Source organism: Telopea speciosissima, chromosome 2 (assembly GCF_018873765.1).
Source record: "Telopea speciosissima isolate NSW1024214 ecotype Mountain lineage chromosome 2, Tspe_v1, whole genome shotgun sequence".
Taxonomy (NCBI): domain Eukaryota; kingdom Viridiplantae; phylum Streptophyta; class Magnoliopsida; order Proteales; family Proteaceae; genus Telopea; species Telopea speciosissima.
The window spans coordinates 59833812-59852961 of NC_057917.1; the positions used below are offsets into that span (position 1 = coordinate 59833812).

General features: G+C 40.5%; 1 protein-coding gene across 6 annotated transcripts in view; it reads left to right on the forward strand.

Annotated features, from left to right (window-relative positions):
- The first annotated feature begins 1641 nt into the window (after window positions 1–1641).
- LOC122650154 (alpha-glucan water dikinase, chloroplastic-like) overlaps window positions 1642–19150 on the forward strand; it is a 48878-nt gene continuing 31369 nt past the window's right edge. The window contains exons 1-13 of one of the 6 annotated variants that reach the window (XM_043843468.1): window positions 1642–1732; window positions 1909–2198; window positions 2565–2606; window positions 2696–2805; window positions 2990–3068; window positions 3372–3463; window positions 3552–3681; window positions 4355–4585; window positions 4795–5133; window positions 5228–5335; window positions 5473–5571; window positions 5679–5819; window positions 5938–6029. In XM_043843468.1, the coding sequence (XP_043699403.1) occupies window positions 1935–2198; window positions 2565–2606; window positions 2696–2805; window positions 2990–3068; window positions 3372–3463; window positions 3552–3681; window positions 4355–4585; window positions 4795–5133; window positions 5228–5335; window positions 5473–5571; window positions 5679–5819; window positions 5938–6029 (1727 nt within the window). In that variant the 5' untranslated portion in view covers window positions 1642–1732; window positions 1909–1934. Of the gene's footprint in view, window positions 1733–1908; window positions 2199–2564; window positions 2607–2695; window positions 2810–2989; window positions 3069–3371; window positions 3464–3551; window positions 3682–4354; window positions 4627–4743; window positions 5134–5227; window positions 5336–5472; window positions 5572–5678; window positions 5820–5937; window positions 6030–19150 lie in introns of those variants that run through there. The other 5 variants (XM_043843469.1, XM_043843470.1, XM_043843471.1 and 2 more) reach the window with 5 other exon arrangements.

A 19150-nucleotide genomic window follows, 5' to 3' on the forward strand; every position in this document is an offset into this window, starting at 1 on the left:
CCTTGAAAAAGATGAAGGAATGGTATTTAGCCGGCTGGAGCTTAATTGCAAAGGAAATAAAAGGAAGGGAAGTGAAATTAAATCATAACTAAAATTATTATTTTTGTAATAATTACCTAATATGAATAGATAACTAATTCCAAATATGGATGTTAAAATTTTATTTTAATTTGCAATCAAATCCCTTGGATTTGAAAAGCAAAGCAAAGATTACATCTTAAAAATATAATTATCAGATATAATGAGATTTTTAAGTAAGTTATAGAATAATGATAACAAAAAGTTTTGTTCCTTTTTAAACCAGTATCACTTCCCTTGCCTCTTTTTACTTTTACTTGCTTTCTCCTAACCCGGAAAATGCTGCCCAACATGAGTGTAATATGACAACAGCACAGATTCCAGCCTTACTGTGATCCATCCCTGTGTTAGCATAGGATCCAGCCTTGAATTGTTATAGGCTTCACTGTACTTCTGCTCTCATGCATGGTGCAAGAGCTTGGATGCTATAATAGGCTTGAAACTTCTCAAATTTAATGCTTCACTGCTCCAGTTCCAACCAACACTCCAGTGTGGGTTCCTACGTGCCATGCTCTGATTTACTTTAGAGTTCGACGAACTCTAATAGGCAGTTAGATGGCACTAAGCTTGGATGCCAATCAGTGACGCCTAAACACCTTGGATTTTGGAGCAAAAGTAAATCGTTGCTCCAAGTCCCAGTTCCAATGTTGTGATTACTTGTGTGTATCGTTCAATAAAAGAGGCTGTAGTGTCTACTTCTGGATTTGGCAAATGGAAGTATGACACTAACTGAAACAACCTCTCTATGAAACGGGGGGGTAAGGCTGCGTACAGTATAATCCTTCCTTGACCCCATAATGGTAGGAACCTCGTGCGAGACCGGACAGTGTCCTTGTAGTTTGCCATGTGGCAAAACATTAGTTGTGAAAATCCAAGACCATGGAAAAGTGCATAATAGTTGTCAAGTATCGTATGTATGCATAGACATACATGGCTTTGGTAAAAAGAAATAAATAGGAAGAAAGTTCTTTGTGGGAGAGTGTATCACCCATGTCCAGACACAAAGGGGATAATTTGATCATCCCACCCCTATGGAAGGCGAAAATCTCACCTCCTATGATGCTAACATGTGTATTCCCATTGGCCCCTGCACACGCAAGAACCACTCTCCCACAAAGAACACCAACCCAAAAAGATAAAACTGTTATTTATGTATTGTGTAGCCAATAGATTAGCTCAAAAGATTAGGATAGACAAATGCCGGGTAAATGTAAAAAAAAAAAAAAACAAGAAGGGAGAGAACGCCACCCGCCAGACATGACGCCCTTTCACCCTAATACAGGGGCGCATGAAATGACAGCCACTCTGATCATTTCCCGGGTTCCAGGGGGTGCAGCGGTTATTTTGCAGGCTCTCAGGGTGTAAGGGTGGTGTGTGCTGCACAATCAGGTGGCGCACTCTTTCCCAAACGAAAAATAATTTAAGGGTATTAATGTAAATCTACTAGTGTCCAATTTACAGAAACACCCTCCATCAGTTTTTGTCGTTTGTAGACGTAGCGCTAACGGATATAGAAGGTAAAATACTAATCTAATAGATAAGGCGCCATAATCAGTTTTTCTGGTTCCTTACTTCCTTGTGGGAGAGCCTACACAGTACAGACAGCCATATCAAGATCGACGTTCTTTCTCTCTTTCAGAATTGAGATCAACAGGTAGTGGTTATGTTCGTTGCTTGAAAGCTTTAGAGCAGCGAAATTTCATCTTTTTCTATGTTATTATTATTATTATCATTTTTTTTATTGGGGTTTCTAGAGTATCAATGGTATATTAATCTTAGATTTTTTTTTAAATTAAAAAAAATCATCACTGGTTCGTGCTTTTTATTCAGATTTCAGCTGCAATTAATCAAAGAACATGAGCAGTGTTCTAGTCCATTGCTTCCTCCGCCAATCTCTGTGTGTGCCTACTATCTTAGAGCATTCAAGTGTAACCAGTTCTTCTGGGGTACCTCCAAATGCTCCGTGGCAAGCCTCAATGGCAAATGAAAGAGCATTTCAGATACGAAAGTGCTTAATTCCTACTAAATTCAATGCGGGTAAAATACGAGTAATTAAAGGAAGACGCAGAATGATTTCTGTTGTTCTACGTGCTGTGTTAACCACAGATCCCACTTTCAAGGTAATTCCAACTTTTTCATACCCTGTAGATACGGTTAATTGGTTACTCACAGTGGTCTTGTGCTCTCTTTCTTTTAAGGAACTTTAGCTGCTAGTTATTGGAACAGAACTTCTGATTTTTACGTCCCCAGTGCATTATATGATCGTATCTATATGAACAACCGGATATGATAGATTAATTATTCACTTTTTTAATACATTTAATCCTGATAACTTTATACTTCTGTCCTTTTAATGCTAACAAACTTTATATCAGATGCTCATATATGAGCGATACTTAAAATCCTAAAATGTTCAGTGGAAGAAATTGCTTTATTTGGAACGGTTTGCAACAGTTGTTTACTGACAATTTTCTTATCCTAAATAGCTTGCAGGGAAATTCATTCTTGATGAAAATTCTGAATTACAGGTAGTTATATCTTCCTGTGTTGTTTAATTTAACTTGAAATGATTTCAACGAAGTTAGTAACACAAAGCTTTATCCCTGCAAATGGGCAGATTAGTATTGGTACTTCTACTCAAGGGTCTAGTTTCAAAATTAATATTCAAGTTAAAAATAGTAGGGACTCTCTCATTCTTCACTGGGGTGGCATTTGTCATGGAAAAAAGTAAGTACCTTGATGGGTCTCAGAGTTTTAACCCTTTTTCTCCTCCCCAATCCCCACAATGGAGGGCCTGGCTTAGCTCCCTTTTCTTTTAAGTGTATCTCTTCAAGTAACTTGAACGAGATTTTTTCTCCCCACAACTTCCTTTTCTCTCTTTTTCCCCCCTCTTATTATGTGATTTTTCCAGGAAATGGATACTTCCTTCTTGTCAACCTGATGGAACAAAAATATACAAGAACAGGGCTCTCAGAACTCCCTTGATGAAGGTAAAAATGTTTTCTCTTTGATTTATGTATAATGAATATTTATTGCGTCTGTTCTCAATCAGCAAATGATTGAGAACGGCATGGGTGTGCCTTGGTGCAACGGTAAGGTTGCTCCATTATAACCAAGTAGTCACGGGGTTGAGTTTGGAAACAGCCTCCCTGTGAAAGCAGGGGTAAGGCTGCGTACATTATGACCCTCCCCAGACCCAGCAGTGGCGGGAGCCTCATGCACTGGGTACGCCCTATATATTCTCAATCAGTAAATGAATTTCTTATTCTCTACTTTCTTTGCTTTTCTCGTAGTCTGGTTTGGAATCATGCGTGAAAATAGAGATTGATGATCCTGAAATACAAGCCATAGAGTTTCTTATATTTGATGAGAAACAAAATAAATGGTTAGTGTTCTTCAATTTCGATGGGTCTTGATATAATGATTTGATTGTAGATACTTACTGAAATAAATCATGATCATTTATTATGTAGGTTCAAAGATAATGGGGAGAATTTCTGTGTCCAGTTAAAGGAGGAACTTAGCCCGAATGTTTTGGTTCCTGAAGAGTTTTTACGACATGAAAGAAAGGAAAAACAAAATTATACTCCAGAGCAAGAGAAGGCAAGAGATTTCATTCTACCTTCGTCTTCTTGTAGGTCAAACAACTGCAATAGTTATATATAGGGAAAAAAATTGTGTGGAATGTTTTTCACATTGTCTAGCACTTCATAGCTCTTTAGTTTGTCTCACTTTAGCAGTTTGTCATTTTCCCTTTATCTTTGACCTTTCACATTAGATTTCAAAAATTGAGCAATTTATTTGGAAAACTCATATCTTGTTGATTATGTGTCATCCTCCACCCTTGAGTAATTCAAGGGGAGATTGTTGCTATTGAGAGAGATCAGGGGAACCATAAGCTTCAATCAATGTTATGATGTATAGACCCAGTATGTTCTTTCACATAGATCTTATCTTATTTTCCATGTAACTTGTGTTATGGGTTTGTCCCATGCTACATTGATGCCGGTTTTATCTTACAAAAAGGTAAAACCACAGCACAAGACCTGATAACTAATCATCAAAAGCTCTTCTCCCAACAGAGGAACTGTCACTTCTCCTCAGTGATAGACATAGGAAATGCAATTTTCTACTGCACAACATCTGATTTCTTGTCAATCACCTTGAATTAATCCATCGCAAAAAGAGGACTGCAACTAAGTGGGCAGGTTATTTTTGCCCCCTCTCCCTTCCCCCAAACCCTTAGCTTATCAAAGAATTGTTACACATGTTATAGGTGGAATATGAAGTATCTCCGATCGGACAATTGGAAGAAATAGCCAGTGCGGTGCCCATAGGGGAAGTGGAACAACAAGCTAAGCTAACAAAAAGTGATGACAATAGTAAAGCTGAAGAATTTTATGTTCTAGAAAACATGAGCATGATACCTGATGATCTTGTACAAGTGCAGGCTTATATACGATGGAAGAGAGTGGGGAGGCCCAACTATTCCCCAGATCAACAACTTGTAAAGTTCAAATCTCCTTGTGGCGTAATTATATACAATTTGTTATAGTTTTCTTCATATTAGTTATGTTAGAGGAAGTATATAATTATATATCTACTATTATTTATTTATTTATTTTTGGATGGATTACTTATTATTTCTTTTTTGTAATTTGTAAGATGGGTCTTTGCTCATGTTGAATGCTGATGTGGGTTGTGTTTCATAAACAGAAAGAATTTGAAGAAGCTAGGAAAGAGCTGCAAATTGAGTTAGATAAGGATGGCTCTCTGGATGAAATACAGAAAAAGCTCACCAAGGGAGATATCCAAGCTAGAGTTTCAAAGCAGCTGCAGAATAAAAGATATTTCACTGTTGAAAGGATTCAGCGCAAGAAAAGAAATCTTATGGAGCTTCTCACTGAATATGCTACTGAATCTGTAAAACAAAAGCTTTCTATCCCATCAAACGACCCAACAACAGTTGAGATTTTCCTAAATGCTAAGGTAGAGCAAGATGGTGGTCCCATCCTGAATAAATCAACGTTTAAGCTTGGCAATGAGGAACTTCTGGTGAGTTAGCCTATTACCTTGACGTCTTTCTTATCAAATAGATATTACATTTAGAAGTTCTTCTTACTGCTTACTTTTCCTTCAAATTTTCAAGGTGCTTGTAACCAAACCTTTTGGTAAGACAAAGGTTTATTTGGCTACAGATCTTAAAGGGCCACTTACACTTCATTGGGGTGTATCAAGGAAACCTGGAGAGTGGGCGGTAAGCTATTATAACATCTATTAATAATTAGAAATGACTCATTAGGCAGATTATGTGTTGGAATGGATTAGTATTGCTATCTTTAAATTGGTTCCAATTTTGTGTATTCATTTAGTTAAGAGGATGGAATTTTGTAGGCACCACCTCAAAGCGCACTGCCCCATGGTTCAGTTTTGCTAGACAGCGCTAGTCAAACAGAACTTGTTGAGAGATATTATGGTGATCCTCCTTGCCAGGTACATCATGAGAACATTGATCTGTTTCATGTGTACTGATACTGAGCCACTTTATTTTTATATCAGAGAATATGTTGATCTATTTCATTTTCCTATTTGATTTTCAGGTGAAATTCGTGGAAATAGAGATTGGAGAAGAGAATTTTGTAGGAATACCGTTTGTCCTTCTATCTGGAAGAAAATGGAGAAAGAATAATGGGTCTGACTTCTACGTTGATTTTGGCCTTGGAGCTGGAAAGCTTAAACAGGTTGCACTTTATATAATCTTACATGTGGAACATTTTAATATTAGTTGAATTATCGTTTTTATAATGCTCCTCTTTTCTGAATTACATAATTTATATCACTTTTCTTTATTTTAATTAGAGGGGTGAAAGCGATGGCAAAGGTATTGCAAAGGATTTGCTGGACAAAATTGCAGAGAAGGAGAGTCAGGCCCAAAAGTCTTTTATGCATAGGTGAGTTTTTCTTAGGCTTTTGACCACTGGAGATCTTTAATGTGGTGAAAATTTTTGTGTTTTTCAGCTAATTCTTCTACTACCAGCAGTTCTTTGGGTATGTTGAAAGAAAAAAAGAGTATATATAGGGTGCATCTTGTTGTAACGGTGAACTCTCATACATCAAAGAAGAACTTGTTGAGAGCTATTATGGTGATCTCTTTTGTCTTCTTGTCAGACTCTAAGAGTTTGTCTAGTTGCTCCATCATGGGGTCTTGTTCTTCACTCAGCCTTTGCAAATTGATAAAGGTTGGTGCGGCAAAGTCCCTGGACTCTTATATGAAGTTCGAGTTCTCTGTTCCTTGACCTCCAACTTCCTCTTTACTCATTTCAACTTCTTTGGGTTCTTGAGGAGCCTTCTCCAGATTTATGAAGGACTGCTGATCAGGAAAACAAGTTGAATTTTCATTTGAGGAACTCTCAGTATGAATAGCTAGTGAAGGCATATTTCTTCGATTAGAGGAGGATCCTTTCAGGATCTACCTACCTCATGGCGCCATGGAAGAAGGAGGTTAATAGGAAAGGAAAGAGATGGAAGGAGTGAAGTTCTAGTGTTTACTAAGAAGAAATAGATGAAAATGAAATGTAAAAAACAAATTAAAAAGAGTGAATGTGAGTGGGAAGATGAAAGGACGCACAGGTTGGTTCAGTAGATGAGCCTGTCGGACGTCTGCCAGAACATAGTCTTATCTTTCAGACATCCAAGCTGTCGATGTCTGTGATTTCTTACAGACGTCTCCCTGCCTTTGACAGAACAGACTAGATCAGAGAATAGAAACCTAGTTCTAACACATACATCCTTACATTAGAAGCACACAAATATGAATAGTGGTGCAGGATAGGTTTGGGAAATCTAATTCAAGTCTGAGGGTTAAGTGAATTTGGGTTTGGGAAGGTCTACTAATACAAAACTCACATCATACTTGCAGAAAATCAGATCTAACAGCAGCCATAAATGATAAAAATTCTCCAAATGCAAGTGCAGAAAATTCATTCTAGGATTCATGGAAATTTGATAAGAATACATGATAGGTCAGTATCTTCCTTTGCTGTCACACGAGTTGGAGTGTTGTGATCAAGTGCTAAGTCACTACCAAACTCCAAAGAATGTGTCCTCAGTGCCTCCTTAATGTTAATTGATTAATCTCCATAGTGTTTTGAGGCTACAATTTAAGCCTAGTCTGGGAAATTGGGACTGATAGAAAAGGAATAAGAGAGAGGGATAGGGTGGTAGCCTATGGGATAAGAATTAGGGAAGAGAAAGGGCGCTTGGCTTCACACCAACTTGGATTCACTCCAAGGTTTGAAGGGAAATCACTCATACTGCAGAGAATGGGAGAAAATCTCAGAAGTTCCAACATCTTTCATTGTCTTCCATCCCAAAATACAGTCTTTTAAAACCAAAAAGAGAGAGAGAGAGAAATAACTCCCTAATTACTACTTTTCCAGCAATAATTTCTTAATACCTACCCCACTTAGCACCACAACATTAGTATATAACAATTTTAACACCAAATAAAACAAGCTACACATAAGTAAATAGAAATATGCATCCACACAAGTTACTGAGGGACACCTTAGCCATAATGAAGTGTAAGTGTGCAGGCTGTGTACGTCTGCTTCTCCTCTGATGTGTCCTAAATCCCAGAGTGATGTCCTCATCAGATAGTCCTATACACCCTAAGAAAAAAAAATTTATTTAAACAAACATGAAATTAACTTGACACGCATGAAAGCAAAGTCTTAGACGTCTCCAAGAACTAAACAATCATAATTGAACTAGTAAAACACACATAAAAGAAAAAGACACTAAGTAATAAACAAAAGAACTTCCTAAGCTAGCGTGCATTACAGACAATAAACCATCCTAAGCATGCAAATACTATACTAAACGAGTTTAAACGCTATGTTTGATTGGTTAAAGTCCCAACAGCAACCCTTTGATACAATGAGGCAATGAGCTATTTGTTAGAGATATAGGCCAGAATTCCGTAGGTGTATTCTGGTCCTTTCCTCCTTTTTATTTTTCTTCTTATGTTATTTATTCTCTTTCCTTTGTTTATAATTATGTCAACTATATAGGGGCATAAGTGTCTATGTAATTCTCTTTTATTAGTATAAATAAAGGGCTTAGGGAATCATATTGATTCACTTAAGCATTAAACCATTCTATTTCTTAACATGGCATCAGAGCAACGACACTTCTGATTTTTTTTACAAAACCCCTCCCTCCCATCGTGTTCTCTTCCCTTTCCCTTCTCTCTCGATTTTTTTTCTCCTCCTCCTTGCTTCTTCTCCTTCTCTAAGGGCAGCACTGCAGAGGTGATCACATGATCTAGTTGCTGCCCCTTCCCACCTCCTTTATTCCTTTTTTTCATGACCTAAACCTTTTCTCTCGATGGCTGCTGGTTCCATATTGCGCTAATTAGAGTTTCCTGTTTTTTTTTGGGGAAGATCAGTCCTCGATTTATTAGGCCTGCTTCTCCTTCTATTGGAGACCCTCTTGCGACATTGGACTGCCATTATCGAGACTACAACAGAAACTGAAGACCATATCTCCCAATCGAGAGCTACTTTCAGGTTTTTTTTCTTCAAAAAAAGCCTGCATATTCTCGGTTTTTGGGATTAGACTGCTTGCGGCTCCTACTTCTTTTGGATCTTTTTATTCTTCATCCAGGGCATTCTCTACAGTATATTGGACAGTGTGGATAAGCCTTCTTCAACAATTTTTTTTGGATTTCCCTGCCCCATCGATCTCTGTTTTTGGGTTTTCTTCCATAACCCTCACACACTCGATATTGGGGAGGGCTCCTATTTTGCTGCTGGACAGATCTTCTCTTCACTATGGGTGACTCCATTGATATTTCGACTGCTACATCTGATCAGGTTAGCCATGACAAATCTGATTTCCGTGATCTCCACCCTAACCCTATCAAGTTAGACGGCAGCAATTATCTTCTATGGTCTCGATCAGCCTCTTTTGCTATTGCTGGCCGTGGCCTCACTGGTTATATTGATGGGACTATCCCTATGCCGACTGCCCCTGGTACTGCCAAGACTCGATGGCTAGCCAACAATGATCTTCTTATGTCATATTTTGTTGGTTCTATGAATTCAGATCTAGCCCAAGGATATCTTCTACTTGATACAGCTTCTCAGATTTGGGCAGCATGTAAAGAGACATATGGGCAGCTTGGTAATGATGCTCAGGTGTATGAGCTTCGCAAAAAGGTCCTTCATTCTACTCAAGGGGACTTCACAGTGTCTAAATATTATGCCACTCTCCGCAGCCTCTGGCAGCAATTGGACCATTTTTCAGATTATCACCCTGATACAGCTACCAACATCGCTGCCTATAAGAAGCATGTTGACAAGATTAGGTTGTATGACTTTTTGGCCGGGTTGAATGTTGAATATGACCAAATTCGTGTTCAAGTGTTGGGCCATTCTTCTTTTCCCACAATTGAACAATCCTATGCCCTGGTCTCTTCAGAAGAAAACCGTAGGGCTGCTATGTTACATCCTCCTGTTTTGGACAGATCGGCTCTCCAGACTGCTGCCCCTATTGGGACTTGATCTGTTGGTAGTTCTCCTTCAGGTCCTATTACCTGTGACCACTGTCATAAGCCTTATCATACCAAGGACAGGTGCTAGAAGCTTCATGGGAAACCGGCTGACTTTGAAGCCAAGCGGGCTGCCAAGAAAAAGCCTAAAAGTAAGGCAAATCAATCTGAATCTGTTGATACAGCCCCGGCTACAGACATTGGTCTATCCCAGGACGATTTACAGGCTTTCCTGCGTATACTAAGGTCTTCCGCTGCTGCTACCTCTACTACTTCCGCTGCCACTGCCAATTCCTCAGCTCCTTCAGGTTCATATTTTGCCCGGTCAGGTATCCCTTTTGGTGGTCATTGTGCTTCTGTAGCTTCACATCCCTGGATCATTGATTAGGGGCTGAGATCACATATGGTACTTCTAGCTTATTTTATAGATATTCTCCCGCTTCAGGAAAGACAAGGTCAAGGTGGCTGATGGTTCCCTTTCTTCCATCTCTGGGAAAGGAATCATCAACTGTACTTCCAACCTCCCTTTGTCTTCTGTTTTACATATACGTAATTTTACTACTAACCTCCTTTCCATTAGTAGTATTACTTGTGATCTTAACTGCAAGGTAACCTTTTATCCTTCCCATTATGTTTTTTAGGATCTGGCATCTGGGAAGACGATTGGATTGGGTAAAGTTCACGGTGGGCTGTATCTGCTTGACGATGGTCATCTTCCTTCACCGCTACCTTCTCCACTACATCAGAACTCCTTGGTCTCTTCTGAACTTTACCAATGGCACTCTTGATTAGGTCGCCCTCTATTAGGAATTTTAGCGCATTTATTTCCATCTTTGGTCACCAAATGTAATAAGGATAATTTTTTTTGTGAGGCTTGTGTTCTGGCCAAACAGACACGTGCAACTTTTTCTTTATCTAATAAAAGGAGTTCTTCTTGTTTTCATTTGGTGCATTCAGATGTTTGGGAACCTAGTCGTAAGACCTCTATCTTTGGCCATCGTTGGTTTGTCTCATTTATTGATTGTCATTCTCGAAATACTTGGATTTATCTTCTTCAGTCTAAAAACCAAGTTTTTTCTTGTTTTCAACATTTTCATAAAATGATCCAGACCCAATTCCAGGCCACTCTTAAGGTTTTACGGATTGATAATGGCACTGAATATAAGGAATCCCAATTTCAAAAGTACCTTGCTGATCATGGGATTATACAGCAGACTAGTTGTGTTGATACCCCGGCCCAAAACGGTGTGGCCGAAAGAAAGAATCGACACTTATTGGAAGTGGCAAGAGCATTAATGTTTGCTCGACATGTTCCATCCCAATATTGGGGTGATGCGGTTCTCACTGCCGCTTACCTTATTAATAGGTTGCCTTCCTGGGTTCTGGATTCTCATAGCCCATCTGACGTTTTACTTGGTGATTCCTCCTTTGTGGTACCTCCCAAAGTCTTTGGCTGTGTCTGTTATGCTAGGGATACTCATTCCCCTGGCAAACTTGAACCTCGTGGGTTACAGTGTATTTTTTTGGGTTATTCTCCAACCCAGAAAGGATACAAGTGTTTTTTTTTTTTTGGGTGAATAAAAAATTCATTACCAAAGGAAGAAGAAAAGAAAGAACAGGAGGCCCCAAGGGAGGGAAAGAAAGAAAAATACAGCCAACTCCAGCTTAGCTGGAGTGATCCAAAACAACAAAAGAAACATTAAAAAGGCCCCAGGAATCAACAATAAGCCTGTTCCTTGGGGTATCTAAGCACTGGGAAGGAGGCGCAGAGGATAACTTTGCTGAGATCTCAAAGGAAATGGAATCCCAAATCTGCCGGTAAGATCTAGAGTTGGAGGTCCATTTCCTGACATTACGCTCCATCCAAATATGATTGAGAGTTGCACAAAAAGCCAGTTTTCCCACGCAATCACATAGAGAGGAGCCTGCAAAGTGCTTGGCAATCCACTGCCATTCTCTGGGAAAAGGGCGGATGCGTCTCTGGGTAGGCCAGCACATGAGGAGGATGCCTTTCCAGATAGCTTTGGTGGTAGGGCACTTGAAGAAGAGGTGATTCAAATCTTCATCATTGTTCCAGCAGAGGCAACAAGTAGGAGACACAAGAATCTACCGGCTGCGAAGAAAGGCCTGAGTAGGGAGGCAGTTGTTGAAGATTCTCCAAGCAGTGAAGCTGTGTCGGGGGATGTGGTGTTTGAACCAAATAAGCTTGTACCAAGGGACCGCCGGGGCATCTAGGCGAATATAGTTCCAGGCCACTTTGGAGGAGAACACATAGGGCTTGTCTGTTGACCAAGTAACACAATCTCCACTAGTCCTTTGCCTTCTGGGAATAGATGAGAGATCATTCCAATAAGGAGCAAGAGCAGGGATGGGGGTGGGAGTCCAGCCATCAGAATCAAGGATGTCTGCCACCAAGGAGAGTCTATGGAGACCTGAGGCGTAAATGGTTCTCGGGGTGACCAAGTGAAGGAGGATACCCCTAGGGTGCCAATTATCGAGCCAAAGGAATGTAGAGCTTCCATCTCCAATCTGAGAGCGGATGGCCTGATGAACCAGATGGCGGCAGGAGAGAATTTTGCGCCAGACCCACGAGGCTTCAGAAGAAAGAGAGGCAGTCCAAATGGAGTTCCGGCGCAGAGGCCCGAAGTAGATCCAATCTACCCAAATACTTTTCTTCTTTGAGGCGACCTTCCAGAGAAGTTTAATGATGCTTGCTGTATTAACTTCTTTGATTCTTCTAATGCCTAAACCTCCTTCTTTCTTTGGAAGGCACACTGCAGCCCAGCTGAGAGGATGAAGGAACTGAGAGGAATCTGTACCCTTCCAGAGAAATGAAGCCATGAGAGCTTCTAAGGACTTGATAATGGAGTGGGGAAGGGCGAAAGAACCCGACCAATAGATGTGGGAAGCCTCTAAAACTGATCTAATAAGAACCATCTTCCAGCATAGGAGAGAAGCTTGCCTTTCCAAAGTTGAAGCCTTTTCTGGATCAGATCTAACATGGGGCTGCAGTGATGGGCAGTGAGCCTAGCCGGAATGAGGGGGAGCCCTAAGTACTTGACCGGCAGCCTACCTTCAGAGAAGCTAGCAAGACCAAGGAAGGCAGCTTTTTCAGAGTCGGGAACCCCAGCAAAAAAGATCAGAGACTTAGTGGGGTTGATATGGAGACCTGAGAGCTCTTTAAAGTGCTGCAAGCATCAGAGGATAGACTCCAGGGAGGAGATGGAAGCCTTAGAGAAAATCATCAGGTCATCAGCAAAGGCCAGATGAGTAAGCTTGAGAGCTTTACACTTGGGCATAGGGGCAATAAGCTGCTGATCAGTACTAATCTGAATCTCTCTGGAGAGGATTTCCAAGGCTAAGGTGAACAAGTAGGGGGAGAGAGGGCAACCTTGTTTGATCCCCACAGAAGCTCCAAAGTAGCTGGCTGGGCTGCCATTCACCAAAACTGAGAATTTTGGAGAGGAGATACAGGCAGTAATCCAGTGAAGATCGCAGGAAAACCCATCTTCGACATGACCTGAGAAATGAAGTCCCTCCTTAGAGAATTGAAAGCCTTGTGGATGCCAATCTTCAGGAGGAGAGCTGGAGAGTGATTTTTCCTATCAAACCCTCAAATAATGTCATGACAAAGTAGAATGTTGTCAGAGATGTTCCTGCCAGGAATTAAGGCTGTTTGGTTGTCACTCACCAAAAGGTCAACAACATTTTTTAGCCTACGAGCAAGGATCTTGGCAATAAACTTGTAGAGCAGGTTGCAGAGAGCAATAGGCCTGAAGTCGGACATGGCAGTAGCACCTTCTTTTTTAGGGATGAGACATAAAAAGGTGTGATTGGCCCCTTTGATTTGAGCTGAATTGTAGAAGAAGCTTTTAAAGGCTGCAATGAGGTCAGTTTTTAAGGATACAAGTGTTACCACCCTCCTACCCGTCGTACTATGGTTAGTATGGATGTGGTTTTCCATGAAACCCTGTCCTATTATTCCTCCCCACCTCTTCAGGGGGAGCGTTCTAGTGAAGATGTGGTTCATACCCTTGGGTTTCTGCTTTCCCCATCACCTATAGCCACCGACCAACACTCCCCGGCTGCTGTCCAGCCTCCTGAGGCTGCTGTCCAGCCTCCCGAGGCTGTTGTCCCTTCACCTGAGGGGAATCCAATACAGGGGGAGATCATGAAAGCAGATGGTGGTAATGTTCCTATTCAGGGGGAGCTGACTCCAGTACAGAGGACCATTTGTAACTTTCAGAGGACCATTGACAATTCCACCATTCTCACTTATAACCGGAAATGTTCTAACAGAGGGCAGAATCAGACCACTACAACACCGATACCCATCCAGTTGCCGCCTCAGGATCCAGATCCTCCTTCTCTTGGTGAGCCCTCCTCTTCTGATCTACCCATTGATCATCGCAAAGGTACCAGGACCTGCACTTTACATCCTATTTCTTGTTTTGTGTCTTATAGTTCTCGTTCTCCCTCTTTTCGTACATTTGTTTCCTCCTTTTCTTCTGTTTCCATTCCTAAAAATTGGCAGGAAGCATCTACAAATGGGAAGTGGAAGGCAGCAATGTTGGAAGAAATGAGAGCATTGAACAAAAACAATACGTGGGATCTTATAGTTCTTCCTCCAGGAAAAAGACCAGTGGGTTGTAAATGGGTGTTTGTGGTCAAGCAGAAGGCAGATGGGACAGTGGATCGGTACAAGGCACGTCTGGTTGCTAAAGGCTTTACTCAGACGTATGACATTGACTACGAGGAGACTTTCGCACCGGTAGCAAAACTCAATACTATACGGGTATTGCTATTCTGTGCAGTGAATCTTGGATGGGATCTTCAGCAGTTGGATGTGAAGAATGCCTTCCTCTATGGTGAACTAAAGGAAGAAGTATATATGGACATTCCTCCAGGTTTTTCAAGTCCTGCTACCAAGGGTAAGGTGTGTCAACTGAAGCGTGCACTCTATGGCTTGAAACAGTCACCTAGAGCTTGGTTCGGTAGATTTCACAAGGCTATGTTGTCCGTGGGCTACCAGCAAAGCAATGCTGATCATACCTTGTTCATCAAACATGTGGGTGCTAAGATTACTCTCCTCATAGTCTACGTTGATGATATTGTAGTGACCGGTAATGATGGTGATGAGATCAACAGGTTGAAGCTATTCCTTGGCCGTGAGTTTGAAATTAAGGATCTGGGGACTCTGAAATATTTTCTCGGGATAGAGGTTGCTCGTTCTTCAAAGGGTATATTTCTGTCTCAAAGAAAGTATGTCCTGGATCTACTATCTGAAACAGGGTTGCTAGGGTGTCATCCTTCGGCAACTCCCATAGAAGCTACGCCAAGACTCAAGGAGAAAGAAGGCTCACCAGTTGACAAAGGTCGTTATCAGCTGTTGGTGGGCAAACTTATCTACCTATTTCACACTCAGCCAGACATTGCCATTGCAGTGAGTATGCTCAGCCAGTTTATGCATGACCCTTATTCTTCTCATATGGAGGTCGTCCTTCGCATCTTACGATACTTGAAGTCTGCTCCAGGACAAGGGATACTCTTATCTCCCAATGGTCATCTGAAGGTTGAAGCATACACTGATGCGGATTGGGCTGGTTCAAGTGATAGGAAGTCCATCTCTGGATATTGCTCTTTTGTTGGTGGGAACCTTGTCACCTGACGTAGTAAAAAACAGAATGTGGTGGCCAGGTCCAGTGCTGAGGCTGAATTTCGTGCGATGGCTCATGGTATTTGTGAATTGTTGTGGCTTAAGGGGCTATTGCAAGATATTGGAGTTGCTGTCCAACTTCCAATGATGTTATATTGTGACACTAAGGCTGCCATAAGCATCGCTCATAATCCTGTCCAACATGACCGTACTAAGCATGTGGAGGTGGACAGACATTTCATCAAGGAGAAACTTGAAGCTGGACTTATCTGTGTTCCCTATGTGAAGTCTACTGATCAGCTGGCTGATGTGTTCACAAAGGGGCTGACTGGCAAAGTGTTTCATCCTTTTCTAGCCAAGTTGGGCATGTGTGACATTTTTGCACCAACTTGAGGGGGAGTGTTAGAGATATGGCCAGAATACCGTAGGGGTATTCTGGTCCTTTCCTCTTTATTTTTCTTCTTATGTTATTTATTCTCTTTCCTTTGTTTATACTTATGTCAACTATATAGGGGCATAAGTGTCTATGTAATTCTCTTTTATTAGTATAAATAAAGGGCTTAGGGAATCATATTGATTCACTTAAGCATTAAACCATTCTATTTCTTAACACTATTAGATGACAATTTAAAAGTGGGCTTAAAGTATACCTTTTCAGGATTATACCTTTGTTTTTTTTTCAAGCTCTTCTCATGCCTTGTAGTAGCTAACCTTCTTTTATTCCTTGTAGGTAGCTTTAAGTAATCCTTTTTCTTTCCATTCAAGTGATTTAAGTACTTGATTGTTTTCCTGAACAAATAAACATTTTTGTGTTTCTTTTGGTACCCATTGGAGTTTGGGTCCTCTTTGGTTAGTCTTAAAGGGACATTGAAACCTTTTATGTCCGTTTCTACTACAATAAAAACAAGTTAAAGGCGCTGAACTTTTTCTAGTGGAAAAAACTGATTTAATAATGCTGGGTACAGTTAAAGTATCGTCACTTTTATCAGTAGGCAAGTTATAGCACTAGGTTCCATTAGTAGGCTTATCAAGTGATGTTTTCATCAACTTGTGAGCTCAACGTCTCATTGACCTTCCTCAAAGAATTATTCTCGGAATTCAAGGTTGAGGACTTATTTTTCAAAGTATCATATTTTGCACATATTATAACAAATTTCGATTGTAATTCCTTAAGACCCCGTTCGTTTAGAGGGGACTTAGTTGGGGTGGGAAAATGCTTATGTGGCACTTCAAAATCCCACCCCAACTTGTTTGGCTAATTTGAGGTGGTGAACTTACAAAAGCTCAGGGGACATCATTAATTGCTTTGTCTGCTGATATGGCACTTCAAAATCCCACCCCTTTGCTATCCAAAGTCCCACCAATTTGGTGGGACTTTAGTTACTGTTCATGGGAAAAGTAACTTTACCTCAGCATTTCCACCCCAACAAAACCCCACCAACATGTGGGTCCCATCTTCCCAACAATCCCATCTTACCTTCCCCTCTAAACAAACGAGGCCTAAAGGCATTTGACAACTCCTCATAAGAGGGATCATAAACTACCTCTTCATCATCACTATGGATTCAAAACCAATAAAGCACAGTTGGAACTCCTTATTGTTGGACTCCTCATTTTCATTCACTTCATCCATATCATCCCATGTGGTTATCATAGCATTTCTTCCTTTACTAGGCTTCTTGAAATGAGGTTTCTTAGAATAGCATTATTTTCCATGTCTATACTTTTTGCAATTAAAACGTTGAACTTTTTTAAACTTTTTCTTTTCCTTTGTTGTATCTTAGAAACCTATTAAACCTATCTTTATCACTACCTTCATCCTCGGAATCTGAAGATGCCTTGAATTTAATGATTTTCTTCTTGTTATCTTCCCTTTTGCCAATCACCATTTCATAGGCAATTATGGATCCTACCAATTCTTCTAAGGTCCTTGGGCTTCTTGAATAGATGTTACCTTTGGTTCCCATCTATTAGGAAGGGATCTAAGGACCTGATGAACAGGATCCATCATAGGGAATTCTTTCCCTAGCAATTTCAGCTCATTGACTATAGTGGTAAATCTACCTAATGTAGCTCACAATAGGAAAAAGGATCCTATTAGAGGCCAAACAACAGGATCTCAATGGACTGCTGGTTCGAATGGGCAGAATAGGTAAACTAGGGCAGAATTAGGGTTAGGATGAGGTATTTGAGCTAGGGTTTTATTTAGTCATGATGTGCAGGTCAAAAGGAAGCTAATTGAATAGGTTTGGAATAGGTTTAAACAGAAATTAAAATTCTGAAACTCTAGGGTTAGGGTTTTGGGTTTTGGGATTTAGAACTTAGGTTGAAATCTGGGTTTTTAGTGGGAGTTTAGGGCTAGGGTTAGGGTCAAATTTTCCAGGTAGGGAGGGGGAGGTTCAACCCAAGTATGAGATGTTTTTGATGGTTAGAAGTACTGATTCTGGAATTTTAGGGTTTTTGGGGTTTAATGGAGTTGGGGGATTTTAGGGTTTGAGAGACAAATAAGGCAGCAGCTTGGGGTCGAGTATAAGTAGTGGTATGAAGGGGCTGCAGTCTGAATCTGACTGAATTCTGATAATGGATGAAGGTTTAATGTAACCTAGATGATCTAGGGTTTAAGGGAATCGATGGGATTCAAAAAAAATAAAAGGGGAATGATTGGGAGGGAGGATGAATGGAAAAAAATAGAATTTAAAGTTCAAACTAACCACTGGAATCCACCGGCAGCAGCTTGACAATTGAAGGAACCTCCCGATTGTCTCGATGCAAGGAGTCGCAGGAATGCACCCACCCTATCCACCTTGAAATCCACAAGGATGCACTCACAAAGGAGCAGGAACAGCAGCAGCAGTCGGTCAGTAGCAGAAACAGTCTTTTTTTTTCAAATTTCAATGTGGGGAAGCCCTCCACGATTTACTATATTAATAAGATGCCTATATGCCAAGTCCCAGTACAATTTAAAGTCTTTTCCTTCAAAAATCGTGGAAGGAAGAGATTTAATCTAACTTAACTAATTTAAAACAGTAAATTGACTAAGATACCCCTACTAACTTAAAATAAAAGAATCTAACTTAAAACAACTAATTTAAAAGAAGTTTCCATACTAGCCAATAGGATATAAGGACCTATTAACCAATAGGAACACTTCACTTAAATTAGACCAATTGAACCAATTGGGTGCAACCAATTCTAAACCGGTTCAATCTAAAAACAGGAAAATAAACTAAATATTGGGCTAATCCCGTATGCAACCTATATACCCCTAGTTTAGGCTCATTAAAGTGGCCTAATACATAAAAAACCCTTGGGAACAAAGGCCCAACATGTATATAACCCAACCCTAGGCCTATTTCTAAAGAAATTAGCCCTATTTGGTGATGAATTTGCATCAACTCTCCCTAACTTGAAAAAATTCGTCCTCGAATTTTGTAGTGATGAGGGGGAATCAACATGTGATCAGCAGCTTTGACCATCCCCAAACAGAATTCCGGTGAAGCAGGAACATTGGGGATAAAATCTTCAAAGCATGGAGCTCTCTCTTTGAAGAACCATGGTGGCATAACAAATTCTATGTGTTCGTTTTCTGAATCAGCAGCAACTGTGAATGTTAGCAACCTTCGCATCTAATACTTGATACACAAACTTCACCTTTTCAAGAACAACATCTTGAAGGTCATTGCCTTCCTGTGGAGTGTTCTCAACCACCTCTTCATCTTCTGCTGTTTCCGCTTTGTCTTCTTTGATTTCTTCGACATTGACCACTTCAGTAGGGTCTTCTACATGTCGACTTTCCATCTTTGAAGCTATAGGGGCTGTCTCTTTCTTTTCATCACAATGCACTGCCACTTCAGTTTTATCTT